This window comes from Columba livia, chromosome 1, assembly GCF_036013475.1.
Source record: "Columba livia isolate bColLiv1 breed racing homer chromosome 1, bColLiv1.pat.W.v2, whole genome shotgun sequence".
Classification (NCBI taxonomy): domain Eukaryota; kingdom Metazoa; phylum Chordata; class Aves; order Columbiformes; family Columbidae; genus Columba; species Columba livia.
In genome coordinates, this window is record NC_088602.1 from 206,928,181 (window position 1) to 206,946,011 (window position 17,831).

General features: G+C 45.2%; 1 protein-coding gene across 1 annotated transcript in view; it reads right to left on the minus strand.

Annotated features, from left to right (window-relative positions):
- Positions 1 to 15,369: 15,369 nt before the first annotated feature.
- Positions 15,370 to 17,831, minus strand: part of TAF3 (TATA-box binding protein associated factor 3) — a 129,465-nt gene continuing 127,003 nt past the window's right edge. Inside the window, exon 7 of the mRNA XM_065049287.1 lies at positions 15,370 to 17,459. Coding sequence (XP_064905359.1) covers positions 17,345 to 17,459 — 115 coding nt within the window. The 3' untranslated portion in view covers positions 15,370 to 17,344. The remainder of the gene's footprint in view (positions 17,460 to 17,831) is intronic.

Sequence of the window (17,831 nt, forward strand, 5' to 3'; positions counted from 1 at the left end):
AGAAATTTTACCTTTCCTGTAATAATCGTCTGCTTAAAAAAAAAAGAGAGAGAGAGAATTTCCTGGAAGAGAAAGTTTTCTATTACCAAAGTGGCCACTGAACAGAACAAATACTCGAGGCCTTTTCCAGCCACACTCCTCAGGTACGAAGCCGCACGAGCTCTCCCTTCCCAGCAATCACGTTTTCCTCCCGACATTAGCAGAAAACTCACTCTGGTCTCAGGGAATGTAAAGCTCCTCAGCTGAATCAAGGCAAACAATCACCATAGGAAATGTGTGCACAGCTACACACGGCTGAGCAGCGCCGGGGGTTGTAACTACCGCAGAGTTTGCCACGGCTAAAACCAAGAGGGAGTTAATCGTGAGTTGTGTTCCAGTGCCCTTGACCTACAAGTTGCAGAGCTTAGGAGTGAGACGCTGATAGAAGATATTCAGGTGAAGGCACCGAGGCCCTCAGTCTGAAGCTGTGGTCTCCATATTTCCCCGGTGTTTGCATTTTGGGTATGTTATAGGGGAACCAATTCCTTCTGTTCTCCCTTTTGGAGGTGCACAAAGGACTTCAGGGGGTTCAGCCCTGGGCTGTCCTGCAGGACCGATGGATGCCATCAGGGACAGGTTAACGAAACCCGGTGAGGATGGGAGAGAAGACAAACAAATTTCAGGATCAAATAAGTATTTTTATTTATAGATTTTTTAAAAATTTTATTCTAGTGGTTTTCATTTGCTTGGCTGCTTGGGGTAGCCTGGAGCCCAGTGAGTGCAGCGCCGTCCATCATATGGGCATTGCAAAGGTGTGGCCCTATGGAGAGATGCCTCATATGTATGTTTGGACATGAACATATAGGCAGAGCGTGCACAGGGAGTCCTTGTACATGTGCACACCAGCGCTCGTAGATATCTTGCACTATCTTTATTTTAAAATATATATATATTCCCTACAAGGCTCCAAGCTATACATTTCTCCATCATGCCTGCATACATCCACATACATCCACACACTAAGGCTGCGTTTCCGGAGACATTCTCAAATAGAGCAGTGTAATTTCTCCGCTGATTTTGATTGACATGCTGTCCCTGGGATCATGTGTTAATCCCTTCTTCACTCAAGCCTTTTCATAACTCATTTCTCTCTGCTAGATGGAGACTCTGATGGTTACCGAGGCAACGATGATAGCACTAAGCCATTTCCCTCTCTGCACGGAGACCATTATTCCGCATGCATAGGCCATTTGCAACAAAGGTCGCCACAAAGTCATCCACAACACAGCACACGTTTATTAAACTTTTATTCTTCTTTTTTTTCCCCTTAACAGAGAAAGTAGCTGGCACGTGTGCAATCTCTTCCTTTTTTTTGGGGGGGACGGGACATCTTTGTAATATAGGTAATAATAACTGTAGCAGATATTATTGTACCCAAACTATATATCACACAGATCAGGGGCTTACAGTTCCTGGTCCAGAAAGATCAGGCTTAGATGGCAAGGTTTTGCACCAATGATTCCTATTTGTCTTTTGTTCTCCTATCAAATAGTAACTTTAATAGCAGTTGGAGGAAAAAACAGCCAACAGCGACGGTATCAGAGCGGTGTGAGGTGAATATTTGAATGTAAAACCCACACAGAGATTTGCCCTGCAAAACCAAGCACCTCCCAAAAACAAACAACTAAATAATCGTCGGCAATGACCACCCCCTTGCTGGTATGATTTTCTTTTTAAGTCCAGTTTCTACCTGGCTCCTTAGCTGGGCTTCCTGGCTCCAGGTATAACTCACAGGGGACCCTCCTCGTGGTCTTAGGAGCTGGTTTAAGGGTGTTAAATCCAGCTCTGGCTGTAAGAGGACAATGGGTTAATGCACTGCTGGAGCGGGACCCCGCAAACCTGAGGTGCTCCCTCCCCACCAGCCGGGCTTTGCCCATATGGGGCCAGGCTGCTGGATTTTATTTCAGCCCCATCCTTCGCCTCTGGAGACTGAATGCGATGCGGCGCTTTGGGCTGGCTTTTAGCAGCCCTTTCCCACTGGGAACAGCGAGGATAAAGGCACAAATGCCTTTTCGTGGACTCGTGAATTTAGCACTGAAGCTAAACATCCACGTCCAGCAGCCGCTGACCACCAGCTCCACCACCTCTCAGCGCCTGGGATCACAACTCCTTGGCCTGCAGATATTTATAACCTCTTTCTGTCTCTGTTCTCAGGCAGCTAAACACCTCTGGAGGTCTGCATTTCCTTGTGGGGACAGAGCCCCCCACCCCGCTGCGATGGGTCTTGCAGACACGATGCCTGACAGGTGATGCAGGGACGGGCGAGGGTTGGGTGGCTGCTCGGACAGTCCTGCGGCATCAGGTCTGCTGTGGATGTGAAAGAGGAGGAGAAGATGGCCCACGGTGATAAGCTATGGTGCCTCCTACTCTTCTCTGTCCAGACAGCTCCAGCGCTGCTCCAGGATCTTATCTCTCTGTATTGCTGCACCTCTCTGGCCTCCCTCCTACAGTGTCCTGCTCAGCTCGCTACAAAACACACTCCTAATTGCACCAGCCTGGCCCAAAGCTTTGATTCCATCTGCCCTCTCCAGCTCCCGTCACTGGCTTCACTGGTTTTATCACCTATTTCGTTTAAATGTTTGATGCCACCTATTCAAAGCCAGGCAGAGGTCAACCCAGCCCTGGCTCCTCCACTGTTTCTCCCTTTATTTTTGTTCTGGAACTAAAAACAAACAAACAAACAAAAAACTATCATCAACTTCTAAACATTCAGCTTCTTTTCTTACATACATGAGGGCACTGAAATTACTGAGAAGTCCACATGAGTCCAACCACATGCAAGTGCATGAAGTCCAGAGCTTGGAGAACCACCTAGGGGAAAGCATCTCCCAGAAGGAAACCCCCACTTGGAGACAGCCCCAGTGGTTTCCAAACCAGGTCGTGTGCGTGTTTACAAAGTTTCTGTTTTGCAAGATATTCAAATAATCAGAGACAAACAGGAGCTGGAGTTAAACCTCCCAAACGACCATTTATCTGGAGAATCACTTTCCCACTACGATGCAACCACCACAGGGGAGGGTGAAACACCATCGGTCCAGCTGACACGCAGCTGAGTGGTTTATGGCGTGGGGTGAAGAGGTTCCTCTGCTGGGGAGGATTTAGCAGAGGTGTTTGGAGAAAGTAGCTTCCCTGGATCCCAGGTGGTTGGTGTCCAAGACCTGCCATGTCCACCTCTTTGAGATGATGGTGGGCAAGAGTGAAGCTTGCTCCACCAATGTGACATCACAGTGTAGGGACCCAAGAGGGACAGATCCTGCACCCAAGGCCTTGCTGTCAGGAGGACATGCTATCTCCTGGCTTTTTTCACTATATTCCTAATCCACATCCAGGCTTTCTGAATAAAAACCTGTTTACTTTTTCCCCATCCCCCACACCATCCAGCACCCTGGCTGCTCTTCCATCTCTCCTTCTATGCAAAGTCTTCAGCCTGCCTGGATTGATATTAAATATACATATATATATATATATATATTTATCATGATTTCTGCTCATAACGAGCTCTCGCAGCTCATGCAGGGATGCTCAAGGCTGGGAAATACACAAGAGTATTTACTTGTGATGTAGCCCTGGGATGGTGCTGGGACTTCTGAACGAAGCGTGGCAGGTATTGCCAATCCCCCTGCACTAATTGATGGGCTCTCTATATATCATGCCAGATAAAGAGCTCTTGTGCAGTAAATGCTGATGTTTAGAACATCCTGATAGTGTTTTGTTAACAAGAAGATAACGGGAGAGCAAGATACGTTTGTTTAGCTGCCTATAGATAAACCCAATAGGGTCTTTGTTAAGTTTTCATGACTGATGGCAGGTACTAAATGCGATAAATAATACCCCAGGTCCTGACTGGAGCTACTGTAGCACAAATTATAACCCACGGCACTGACCTATGAGGGGGATGGAGGGGTTGAAGGCTACAGGATTGAAGACCTGGGATCTTTTTTTGATGGCAACCCTTTGTTTCTGAACCAAAGGTGGTCTGCTAAGGTTTTTCCAGCACTCCTGCCAAGTGGTACCCACTAGAAAAGCAAAGGATGAAAAGGAAAGTGGCAGCAGAAAGGCCGAGAGGCTGCAAAAAATTCACAGGTAGAGGGTGTCAGTGGTCAACCCCAGTCCAAAACCAGCAGTCACCTTTCCTCCAGGGCTCTTCACCAGCTCATCCAGGATGGGGTGCCCCAAGAGTCTTTGGAAATGGAGGGTGAGCAAGGCTGTGTCGCAAAATCACGTCCAGCAGATCCGGAGCATCCTTCTCCCCCCGCCGCCCCAGGAGGACGCTGAGTCAAGGCAGCATCCGCCTCCCTCCCAGGTTCGCCTTCCTCAGGGTGCTTATTAGCATTTCTCCCCAAACAACCTGCTAATTGCAAGGTGGGTTGCTCTCAGCCCTCTTACAAAAGATGGAATTGTTATTGAGAGGTGATGTGGTGTCCCTGAGTCATGAGAGGAGAAGAGGGGCCACGGGGTCTGCCCACGATGCTCCCGGGTGATGTCCCAAGGGTGTCCCCACCGATGCACCAGCCTGCGAAGCCTCAGCTCGTGTTTAACAAATTACCAGCAGGGAGAGAATCGCTTGGCAGAAGCTCTGCAAAGCCTATGGCTGTATAACCTGTCAAGGCTTAGAAGTCAGGCCATGAAACGACCCAGCTCCTCTCAGCTGTTGAAAAAGGTTATAATTACACTATCTTCAGTGCCATCTTCCCTGAGAAGTTAGTAATTTGCTCCCAATTTTTTGTTTTGTTTTGTTCTTCTTGTGTCATTTTTTTGTTTTATTGTTCTTGTGTCTTTTAGGAGAGGAAACTGCAGGAGCTGCACTGAGATAGAATCCCAGAATCATTTCAGTTGGAAGAGACCCTCAGGATCATTGAGTGCAACCATAACCTCACTCTAGCACTAACCGATGTCCTGGAGAACCTCGCCTAAATGCCTTTTAAACCCTTCCAGGGATGGTGACTCCACCACTGCTCTGGGCAGCCTGTTCCAATGTCTGACAACCCTTTCCATGAAGCATTTTTTCCTAATATCCAGTCTAAACCTCCCCTGGCACAACTTGAGGCCATTTCCTCTTGTTCTATCACTTGCTACTTGGGAGAAGAGACCAACACCCTCCATACTCCAACCTCCTTGCTAAAAACATCCATGACCCTTTGAATGAAGCTTTCCTGGTGCATCTCGCTGAGCAAGAGGATGAGGAGGACTCAAAGCTCGGCTCCCTGGCTGAAAACCTCTGGGATACTGTAAGTCTCAGCTCCTTTTCTGGTGGAAATTATGCCAGAAAGCAGCCATGGCACCTCCAAGCCAGTTCTGACTTTGCACGAGAACCTGATTTCCAGCCCGATGTCACGTTTTGGCTCCCAAGGAACTGGGAATGAGGAGCTCAGCGTCCAGGTTTCCATCTAAAAAAAGTGTTACCAAGACATGAAATAGGTCCTTGGGGAGGCTGTGCAATTTGGGGTTTGTTTTTCTATCCCAGCTGTTCATATGGGTATTTATATATATATATATATATATATATATATATATATATATATATGTATGTATATATGTATATATATATTTATATATATATATACACACACATTTATATATATATATGCATATATATATATGTATTTAATCCTCTTAAGGAGGTGGAAAAGGCGGGAGAAGAGGGCACTGAGCTGGGTTTGCATAGCGTCCCAAATTATTTACATTAATAACAGTGTCCCATTATTATTTACTTTAATACCTTGACTGGTCCTGCTCCTTGCCTGGGGAAATGCCAAGATCTTCTAATTTCTACTCCCATGTCATGCATATCTATCCCATCCTTCATTAGTTTTTGTGGTCATCAATATCAATGGGCAGAGTTTATCCATCCCCATCCTCTGACCAGCTCCACTTTTGCAAGGGCAGCTGTAGGATTTGGCTGTAGATAAACCTACTCCTGGCATACACACTCTAATCCAGATTAACTTCCAGTTATGGGTTCTCCCCAAGCAGAGTTATTGCAAGAGGAGGGAGACTTTGTACCTGACTACACACATTTAAACACTCCAAGCTTGAAAATGTATGGATGGATCAAAACTCTGCCCTGTTGGGAAGATCCTATATTTCCATTTTGCTGATGCGGGACTCACCCCCATGCTCCTGAGCGAGTGCTCTGCCCCAGTGTCATTGCTGGCCAGAAGTGATGGAGAGATGTGAATGAAAAACTAGTGACTATTCCTGAAAAAAACTTTGAACAGGCATCCAAAAAATGAATGTGTTTTCTTCTAATTTGGAGCGTTCATCATATCTCATGGCGATCTACAAAACAAGCCACATGCCGGTTATTGTTGGTACAAGCACAACAATTCTGACTGTGGGAAAAAAAGTATTTCCAGGCATGTAGGACACAAAACTTACTAAAGGCATTTTAATGACACTTTAATTAATCTCTAGGCATAGGTTAAACAGAGAATATCTAAAAAGGCGTGTATGTGTGTGGGGGGTAATAACAAAAGTTAGGACTCAAATCAAAAGATGCTTTAGGACCTGCAAAAGCTATTAAATATAATTATATTCATTTCAAATATCCCCACGCACAAAAAATGGTAAACTGGAATGAAGGTTGCAAGCAAATCTCAGTAAATCAAGGCTTAAAAAGAAATTTATCAAAAGAATGTTGTGATTATCATACGAACAAAAACAAACCCAAATAAATTCAGAGTTAAGGTGAGACTTAAAAAAAGCAATCCAAGGCAGCTAGGTGTGGAAAATTACAGTGGGGGCAGCTAAACCACTTGGAGATGCCACGCAGTAACATAAAGAAAAAGTAAGTGTGGATTTAGAAACACGTTATCCTGACCTGGGACCACAGAAATGGAAATGCCTTCCTCAGGTGTCTGTTGGCTGATAGAGTTTATCGCAACCAGCTGGGAGACTCTCATTTCCAGTTTGCTCGCCAGACGGCCATCCTCTCTGGGTGCACACCTGAGACAAAGCAACCAGGGTCTCTGCAGAGATGTGGGTTTTGGTTCAAGAAGAAATGAACCTGATTTTATCCAAAATCACCGCTTCCTGCCCAGTTCTTGCGAGTGCTTTGCTGAGCTCGCTTCGCGCCGTTTCCCAGTTGTGGTTGGGAGGTGCGTCAAGCAGCCTCGGGGGGAGCCCACGTACAGACATCTCCCCACGCCTTTGGTTTGGAAGGGCCTTGCAGTGGGATCCAGACTTCTGCATATCTATTATATGGAGATCTTGGCAGCCAAGAACCACTTTTGGGATAAAAACTCAACGTAAGCTGGTGCCCGCAGTAATAGGTTCATATAAAGGTGCCTGGAAAAGTACCTGGAGAGGTACCCAAGGATGATGGAGGCTCAAAGGTGTATTTTACAATGATGCCACTATTAAAGCAAGGATTAGCTGCTAGAGCAGATCTCAAGCTTAGAAAGAGGAGAAAATTTCCCTTCTTGTATCATCAGGCAATTTTTCTCTGCACATACTGATTCTCTTGGCCTCACATGGCTCTGGGACAGGTGGTCCCAGAGCTCAACGATGTCTGCTCAATGACAAGGAGAGCTGGGAGCTCAGAGGTGCTTGTTCCCATCTGGGCTTTGTCCTGGACCTTCTCTGTGACGTGGCACGAATCACTTCACTGCCCTGCTTTGGTTTCGCTGTTCGTAACTCCAGCAGAAAATAAATCGGTCCCTGTTCACAGAAAGTGGGTGATGCTAACCCAGCCCCATGATTTCCCCAAGTACATCTGATGGGAACTATCACAGCTTTCGAGGCCTTAAGCCATAGAACTAATAACCACGTTAAACAGTTATCTGGTTTTATTACCCCCTCCCAGTGATTGCTGGGGACATCCACCCACCTTGCCCAAACGCAGGCAAATGTAGGAATGCCATAGTGGGACATGTTGCACTGTGATGGCAAAGCGTAACCAGATGTCTCGAGAGGTCCCCTTCTGTCTTAAATTCTTATAAGGAGTGATCAGTTGTGTTCCCCAGCTGTGGAGCGTGTTGCCAGCAGGGAAGGGGCAGGCTGGTATCTGCGAAGGTCTGATCTCCAGCAGCTCCACGCTCCTGGACACCAGAGGTGTGGAAGGTGCATCTCCAGAACACGACAACGGGCACTTGTCTTGCAGAAGGGAAACATGCAGTGTCAGACAAACAAAGGTGAGGGACCTATTTCAAGCAGCAAGACACTTCTGGTTGAGATAAGGGTAACTCAAAACAGAGATAAACAGCTAAATTACTAAGTTGTTGCAGAAAATCGGAGTACGTTGGCAGAGGCAATGCCAAGAACGTACTCAGCTCTGCAACTACTTTGCAAAGTATGCATCCAACGCTGGATTCACACCAGAAGACCAAGTGATGCTATTTGGTGTTAACTCTATGGCCAGCGCATGCGATCCAGAGGCAAAAAGAAAAACAAAGATGTGATGTAGCTCTGCAGTCATTTAAGCACAGCTTTGGTAAACAGAGCTGGTATAATATTCACCAGAGCCTCAGGCACGGGCTAAGGCACTGGCTCCTCCCTCCACCCACCTGCACACGGGATAACTTGTGCAAAACTTGGCCTAGTAGGAGCCCTGGCAACTAATCTGGTCCCCTGCATCTCCCCACCGCCCTCCTTCCCCAACACCAAACCAGCAGACTCAGCTCTGCTTGTAAACACAACCGGACTGTCAACCAAGGCCAAGCAAAAATGAGGAGCTGGGCGAGCATCCTGAGATCTGTAGCCTGTTAAATAAGCCTGGGGAACATTTTCCAGCGAACTGGTGGGGCGCAGCTTTGCCAACATGGGCACCTGGGTGTGGAAAGAATGCTGGCAGGGCGATGAACTCATTAAGGTGGAGCTCTGTCACCACCTCCCGAAGGAATCTGAGATGAGTCCATCGTGCTGCCGTACCCTTGTGCAACCGAGTGTAGGAAGGATCAGTCACTGGAGCTCCGCGCTCCCCTGCTCTACACGCCGAAGTCAATGCCACCAGGAGAAATAGGAGCCTTTTCCATGTAAGTGAACTGATCTGGCTGATATCAAGTGACTCATTAACAGCTTACAAAACTTAAGTAGACCATAGTGTTGCTCTCTAGTAGTGGGAACTTCTTGGCTTGAAAGGAGGATTTGATACCTGCCAAAAGCTCGCCTTGGGCCTAACCCTCGTTAGCAATAGCAGATCTGCCCTTGGACGTGCCTGCAAGAAGTTGCAAACTGCGCCTGTTTCAACTCTGAAGAATGAAGTTTTCCCAAGATCCTGGGCACTGAGATGAGCTGGGCCTGCACTGGGCTAATGGTGAAGTCCAAAATGTGCAACACACTCGATGAGGGGCGAAGGTGGAATCAAGCTGTTCTTATGTTCAACAAATATATCTACTCAAACCGTGTTTTTTCTCAGTACTCTATAACATTTCACCCTCTGCTTGCCCCTTCATCTTTTTCCCATCCAAGCTCCTCAAAAGAATGAAAATATCCCATGATGATTAGATTGATTAGAGGCAAATGAATCTTACTTTCTACTATATTCACAGAAGCCATGCTAAGAAAAATAGGTCCATGCCCTTAGCGGTACAGAAGAATTTGTGTTTGGCCCAATGTGGAGCAAAGACTCAAACTGCTAGGAAGGTGACTGCCGTGTACACAGAGGACAACTGAAACTTTGCCACCAGCAATTAGGGTCTTGTAAGAACTATCTGTTTCTCCCGCACTTCTTTGAACATGATAATAAAGACCATAAAAGCACCACAAGGCCCTGAGCACTGGTTTAATCGCGCAGCCATGCTACCTTGTGTGCTACGGGTGGAAGAATTAATACAGATCACATTTACTCTTTTCAACGCATATTTGCTTTAGCAGCTGCTAATCTAGAGGCTACGCAGAAAAGACAAACGTGTCATGAGTTTCCTCAGTGTGCTTCTCCTGAGTGTATTTCTGTTGTCCATGGCTTGGGTGCATCCTTACTTGAAAGCGGAGATATATATATATTTCCTTCAAAATAGCTAAATAGTCATCTTGAACACATCTGAATTGGAATCACTGTCACTTGGAACAGGCAAAAACAGTCCATCCTTCGCCATAGGTCATGTAGTCAAATCTTGCAGAGCACAGAAACAACAGATGGAGAGAATCCAATGGAGCAGGATCAGCTTGTAAAGGGGTTGGTAGGCAGGAGACGTTTTTTTCAATTCTAAGGAACACAAGGGTTTTGCAAAATAGATCCTTTGTGGTCTGAGTAAAATGAGTAAATAGATTCTGAGTAAAGGTTGAGTAGATACACTGTGATGGTTGCTTGAGCTCACGGCTTTGCCATGCTGGGTATGAAACCTCCAGCTAGACTTAAAAAACATCACAGACAGGACATACGCATGACACCCGAAGTTCTGGTTTAGTGAATTTGAAAGATATTTCTCCATTTTAAATTGTTTAGCAAGCTAGAACATCTCCAACAGACTCTGCGGCTGGTCCAGACAAGACTTTGCACAGGTCATAGTTGTATTCCCTGAACATCATCTCATGTATTAGATAGCTAAGACACCTTCAGTGGGATCCTCAGCACAAAACTGCTGAACATTCTGCCTTTGGGAAACTCTTTCTTTGGCCAGGACAAAGCAATTCTGAAAGCAAATAAATGTGGCATTTAGCCAGTGGCAACTGGGAGGGTTGAAAGGACATGTTGCTCCTGAGCTGTGATATTGCAAACCCAGCCTTTTAGAAAGGAGGTGGCACTAAGAGTCAATGGTTGGGCTGGGTTATTAGATACTGAGGCCAAAGTCTGGATTTTGGGCTTGACTGAGCATCTGTCTTTGCAGAAAGTATAGAGAACAACAGCATCGCTTCATTCTCAGCATCTTAATACGTGCCAACTCCAAGCACTAACGCAGACATTTCACAGCCCACAAAGCCCAGAGAAGGCAGCTATTGTATGAATTATGAGAGGTCTATTTGGACATCCCTGAAGTAATTTTAAGCAAGAAGCTGTTCTTCAGGTAAACCTCACCCTAGAAGCAAAAAAGAGGTAGTAGCAAAATAAGGTCTCAAGGTGAGCCCAGACAGGCTCCCTCGGCAGAAAGGTTCAAAATCAGTGGATGAAAAGAGGGCTGGATTCATGTTGGAAAACTTTGCACGAGAACCTGATTCCCAGCCCGACGTCATGTTTTGGCTCCCTAGGAACTGGGAATGAGGTGCTCAGCGTCCAGGTTTCCATCTAAAAAAGGTGTTACCGAGACATAAAACAGGTCCTTGGGGAGGCTGTGTAATTTGGCATTTTTCTATCCCAGCTGTTCATATGGGTATTTTTATATACATATATATATATATACACACACACATATTTTTATATATATATGTATTTAATCCTGTTAAGGAGGTGGAAAATGCGGGAGAAGAGGGCACTGATTTGATTCTAGTTTCTACTCCCATGTCACGCACATCTATCCCATCCTTCATTAGTTTTTGTGGTTTCAATATCAATGGGCTGCAAAGCCAAAGGAGCTGTCTGGTTCAGGAGTGTAGTAGATGGTTTCCAGCTCCCAACCTCAATGAAAACACAAATGTAGAAGCGCAGAGAAAGACGTAGTTGAGGAGGAGGTTCAAGGATGGACCCTCATAGTAGCGCAGTTTTATCCACCCCATGTAAAGGTGTTATCCTTGTTATTTAACCCGTGGGAAAGTCTGGGCTGCCTTTTACAAGCTTCACATCACCTGGGTCCAAGGCCGAAGTGGAGCTGCCAGAGCAGGAAACGTTATCCTCCTCCTGTGGATGGAAACTGGGACACGCACCGATCCAGCGCCCCAGCAAAGCCACAAAAGAGCAGAGGACTGTGTCCAACTTTCCCACTGACAGGACAGTATTTCTCCCTTAGAATATGTGCAAGGGTCACCACGTGGACAACAAAACCTTTGAGCAGATGTACACCCTAAACATGACGATTTTTACAGCATTTATTAGAAAAGTGCTGTAAATGACATCTCTATTACAAATCAACAATTGCACACTACTCCCTGCCTCTATTACCTAATTTGTTTCTGTATAGGGAACTTATACAGAACACAGCAAATAGTGCCCAGTCCCCCACTTGGGGAGGGGTCAGCTTGAAGGAAGAAGACTGAAGGTCTCCTGCACGCAGCAGCAGCGCTGGAGGCCCTGGGTGACACCAGGGCATCGGGCCAGTGACAACCCATCACACTTGTCATTAGTCCCAGAGTAAAGCAAATGACAGGCACAGTAAGTTGTCAAACTCACACCGGCTTATGGAGGAATTGACAGGCAAGACTCTAATTTATAGACCAAATTCCTATTTGTGACAGCTGATGAAACCTTAATTTTTGTAAATGTGTTTTAAGTCTGTTTGTCCCTCATCCCCTCGTTTAGACAATAAAATAATCTATTTTTTTTCTGTTTGGTTTTATAAGTTTCAAAGTCCTTGTGGGAACACTCGCATTGAGCACACAACAGGGAACTGTGTAGTCATTAGCAATTTCTCCTTGTGTTTTTAAAAATACGTGGAAGATCTTCCACCTATCCTGGGTTTACGTGGCATTTTGCTTTCTGAAAAACTGACCTCCTTGGTCAAAGGTTGAGGCAGCAATGTTCCACCAAACCACCGCACCTGAGTGCAAGTCTCCATCTGTGCAGGGCACCCAAAAGGCACCGAGTTGCTGTGGTTTCAGCACTGGCCACCAGAAACCTGAGTTTAAGGGTCAGGGTCTCTGGAGCAAACATGGAGTGGAAGGAAAATTAAGGGGAGACTGGCAAGGGAGAGTGGGCAAGAGGACACAGTGGTCCTGTAGCCCCCAGCTCTCCTCCTCTCTCCCACTGGAGAGCACCACAGGATTGAAAGTCCTGCTGCAAAAGGTCACTGCATAAGCATGAATAGCTGCGTTTTAGAATCACAGAATGGTTTGGGTTGGAAGAGACCTTTAAAGGTCACTGAGTCTCGGTGAGCAGGGACATCTTCACCCAGCTCAGGTTGCTCAAAGCCCCGTCCAGCCTGGCCTGGGATGTCTCCAGGGATGGGGCATCCACCACCTCTCTGGGCAACCTGGGCCAGTGTTTCACCACCCTTATAATAAAAAATTTCCTTATATCTAGCCCAAATCTCCCCTCCTTTAATTTAAAACCCTTGTCCTATCACTGCAGGCCCTGTCTATTCCCCCTTCACCTGGTGTAAATCCCACGCAGGCTGGAGCAGCACCTTGGAGGCAAATCACCCCAAGACCAGCTGCCATCACTCGCGTTTAAAGGCTTCTGCTCCCATCAGCCAGGTACGAGCTGTTTGCTGGCCGTAAATCTCCCGTTGCAGCCTCCTCTGCCGCACAGCACACAGGGATTAATAGCAGCTTTCTACTTTTGAGGTTACAGCTGATCCGAAAGTCCCCAGAAGAAAGGGAGAGTTTCCTAAGTACCATGACTGACAAGACTGCGAAGAGGGAGTTTATTCAGAGCATTATCTAATTCATTCCCCAGCGAAGGAAACTCATCTACTTTTGAGACTTAAAACTTCTAAAGAAAACTGCTATGATCTAAAGAGATTGGCCATAAAACTATTTGTATTGAAAACTTAGCCAGCATGCCTTTAGTGAACTTCATTCATTAACATTCTTCTGGCAAGGTTTCCATATCTCAGCGTTCATTTTATACTTTAATTTGGTTAGTAGGTCTTTGTTTAATCGTCCTATTGAAAGGAGAACAAAGAAGGTTTAGGTGATACAGTGAAGTAATACACTATATTTTATCTCTGGAAAGCCCAGACAAAGTCAGCAGGCTCTGATACCCTCCGATTCAGGGTTTTTTTTATTCCCTTTCTCTTCCAGGACATTTGGAATCACAAATCAGTTGCGGAGCATAAAGATCTTCACTGTACTTAGCTGCGGACACCTTCAGAAGAGAAACACCTTGTCAAGCAGAGAAATGATGCTTTGAGCACGACATACAGCCCCGAAGGAAGATAATCTCTGGAAAAGTGCATCCCCATTACTCCGGGGATGGATGCTCTGCATTTATATCTCTCCCATCCAATAAAAATCAGTAGTCAAGATAGTTGCTTTTATTTCTGAGCTTTGTGCTTACCATCTTCATATTAATATAGATTTTCCTGCGTGCAAAACTCTTTCACAAGTCACAGTTTTGCCTAATGATGAACACACTTTGCAGCGAGCACACAGCACTGACGTTTTCTCCAGCGACCTGCAGGTACGGGCTGCCCCAAAAGGTGGATTTAGAGGATAAAAAAGCATTAAAAACTGCCTAATTTCACAATAAACGGAGCTGCTCCCCAGCCCCAAAGTCACCCGCACAAGTGGGCAGCTCCTGGGCTGGTGTAAACTGACACAGCCCCAACCGACTCCAGATAATCATCTGGCCCCAGAGTAAAGGCAGGATCCAACAAGCTTTTCTCACGGAATAGCTTTTACGCTCTTTTCTTGAATAATTGCTACCAACACTCACCATGCTGCATAAATCCACTGCATCAGTAAAGGGGGGAAAATTGTGTCTGTCTTAACACCATGGGCAGAGGGTGAGTTGTGTTCTCCTCACTGAAAACCTTTTAATTCTTTACTTTTTAAACTTTTAACCAGTTCTACTCCAACTAGTCATGGAAGTAGGTGTTTTCTGGATGCAGCGCTCACAACTGATATTCCTCTTGGATGAAAGGGGTAGGAAAACCATCCGGAGATAGTGATGCTCTCCCATGACATCCAGCAAGCAAACCAACCTGCAACCCACCCGCTGGACACTCTTCCCATGGGGAACGGTGTCCAAACCCCAAATCATAAAAGGATTCAGGGCAACACAAATGCCCAACCCATTAAGTCAAGTGGCAAAACAAGAGAGCAGCCCTAACTCCGGCAGAGTTTGCGGAGCAGAAACGCAACCGGTGAAGTTCTAGCAGCAAATACAAACATCTGGGCTTGCTCAGCACTGGGTGGCACCAGGGGATGTGAGGAAGGTCCATGCCCCACAGCTGCTCAGGGGGTAACTAGTTTTTGAAGGTGATTTATTTGTTTAAACCACCAATTCCTGATACACAGCAGTGAAAGGGAAGGCAGGCTGAGCGCAGCTATGGAGCGAGGATGGCTACAAACCGCTGACCCGGAGGTGAAGGGCCTCTTCTCCCGTTACTAATCCCCTCAGCCACACAAGGCTCCTGAAAATGATGCTTTGGTTTTATTGCCACAGGGGTCATTTATAAAATCATAAAACCCGGGGGTAGGAAACGAAGCCGGCGGCAGCGAGGCACAAGCATGCATAGAAATAGCTGAGCGGCCGACGAAATGGCAAAGTTCAGCCCTCCCACGGCACCTTGAATAATTTAGCTGATTAAATGAGAGAAGTTCTGATTAACGGTGGGGAGGAGGAAATGGATAAACAACTTACCAAAAGCTAGTTCTTTATTATTGCAACCAGAAATGACCAAAGACGGTGTATTTCGTATGCTTGCACATTACACATGGAAAAAAAAAAACCCACAAGAATCAGGTTTGTAACATCCAGCAATTCAAAATAAAATAATCAAACCCAAGAACTTTTCTTGACTGGTAATTAGCAGGGACAGAATATAAATGAGGTGGCATTGAACAAAGAATGTAACAGCGCACTTTTAATAAACCAATTTCATCCATATCTCCACTGATTTGTAATTTAACAGTTCTATCAGCAAAGCCTCATTTCCCTAACTAGACTGCTACTTTTAAAAACATAACTAATTCATTCTCATTAATATCAATTTGGATACACTTAAAAAATAACTCTTATTATCTGCACAACAGGTTAAAGGGCCATATTCTCAAACATCAAATGTTTCTCACTGTACGGTTTAAAGTACAAATATCCCCAAATTAACCAATGAAGGCTAAAATCGCTTTGGAAACAAAAGGCATACATTTCTTTTTCCAGATTTATTCTTGTATTTTATTTAGCTCTGAGACCCATTGCACTACAGTATCTAATACTGCCTTGTTTCTTTTTCTTTTCTCTCTGTGATTTCCCCCCTTATTTTCAATGGAGAATACAATGCATATTCATTTATTGTTCTTTCCAAGGGGGTACGAAAAGCAGAGCGAGGCATCTTCTGGCCTCGGCGCCACTCGGCATCTTCTCCATCTCAACATGAGCCCGATCGTTTTGGCAAACTCAATGAAAATAAAGAAAAAAGAAATAAAAGCTCAGCTACAGATTAACACGCTGTAGCGACCATTGAAAGTGCAGAGCCCCCTGGCCTAAGCTCTCGATTCAGCGGGCGTTTAAGCACATGTAGAACCAAGTGTGGGAACAGGGCTCCTTGAAGGCAATAGGATTACTCACTTCTTAAGAAGTTACCACATGTTTAAGTATCTGAATCGAGGCCTAATTATGGTGCTGGCCGGCTCCTCGTGCGCGCCAATCCCTTAAAGCCGTATGGACCGGCGTGCGTCGCACGGGTGTTTAATAGCTGCTAGGTTTGTATTCTCAGGCAGACAAAAATTAAAATCCTCAAGCCCTATAAAAAAATAATTACAAAAAAAAAAGTACTTTATAAATATCTGGTATTTACATGTGTGAAAATCTTTTAATGGGAAGTGTTTTTACACACCAATGAAATGTACAAGCAATGAAAAGGTACATTGACAAAGACGAGAAAAAAAAAGCAAAACCAAACCAAAAACAAAAGTATAAAATATATTACAGGTCCACTGAAATAAATTCACATGGGAGAAAAGAACCGACACAATAGAAACTTTTTTCTTTTTTTAAAATAGAAGATATATCACAAAAGCTTGAACGTGTTTATTTTACGTTAGTACTAAAAATCAAGGAAAAAAGCTTCATATATTCTTGTCACAAAAATATTTACCGGTCACTTTTTATTTCCACATTATGATTATCTGGCTCAGCAGGAATAGAGGCTGAACTGTATCCAGGCTATAGAAATCATTCCAGACGGTCTCCTCAGTTTACAACTCACTGCAATTTACATTTTCTTCTCCTCTCGGCACCTTACTGCAAAGGTTCAAGAGAGATTAATAACAAATCAAGAAAGAACAGGACAGATAATCTGCATTTACAACATTTGTCTTTGTTGCTGCCGAGCCATGAACTACCAAAGTTTTTATATCGCTCTGTGCAAATTCTCCCTTCGGTAGGTGAAAGATGGGATCAGAATGTACCAAAATCCAACCCCCTGGGTTTGGATGGTCTGTGAAACGCGACAGCCCCCAATGGAGAGCATCTCCTCGCCCCAATTCACTCCGGAGTCGTGACGGAGGGTGAGACATGACCTGGTTGGATTATACCCCCCCCAAACCTGCAACGGAGTCGGGGCGGACGGTGTCGCGGCGACCGCACGACTTCAGTCCGCTGGCAACGTCTTCAGTGCGCCCTGTGCTTCCTCTTCTTGTGTTTTTTGTCCTTCTTTTTGTTGGCACACTTGGAGCAGAACCATTGTACCTCTTCTGGGGGTGCAGTCGTAATCCCAACGCAAGGCCTGGGAAGGAGGGGGAAATATCGGTCTCAGTGGAGTAACATTGATTTTGTGTTTTACCCAAAGAAACGCAACTTGCGAGTGGGAGAAAGGATCTGGCCTTCAAATTAATACAACAATTATGTTACTATTACCTTCATGAATCTAATGATTGAACAGAAACCTAAAAAGCACTTGCTTTGAAACAAAAACCCCCATGTATCGAAAGGACACTCAGATAAGAAACACTATTTTAATAGAAAATATGAGCGCACTTTCAGGTATGTTAGGCCAGATTTTAAATAATTTCAAATGCTGCTTCAACACATCTGCAAGAAAACCTCACGATTTTATGTAGCTGTTTAAGAAAATGCCTAAAAAGTGATTAACTTCCTC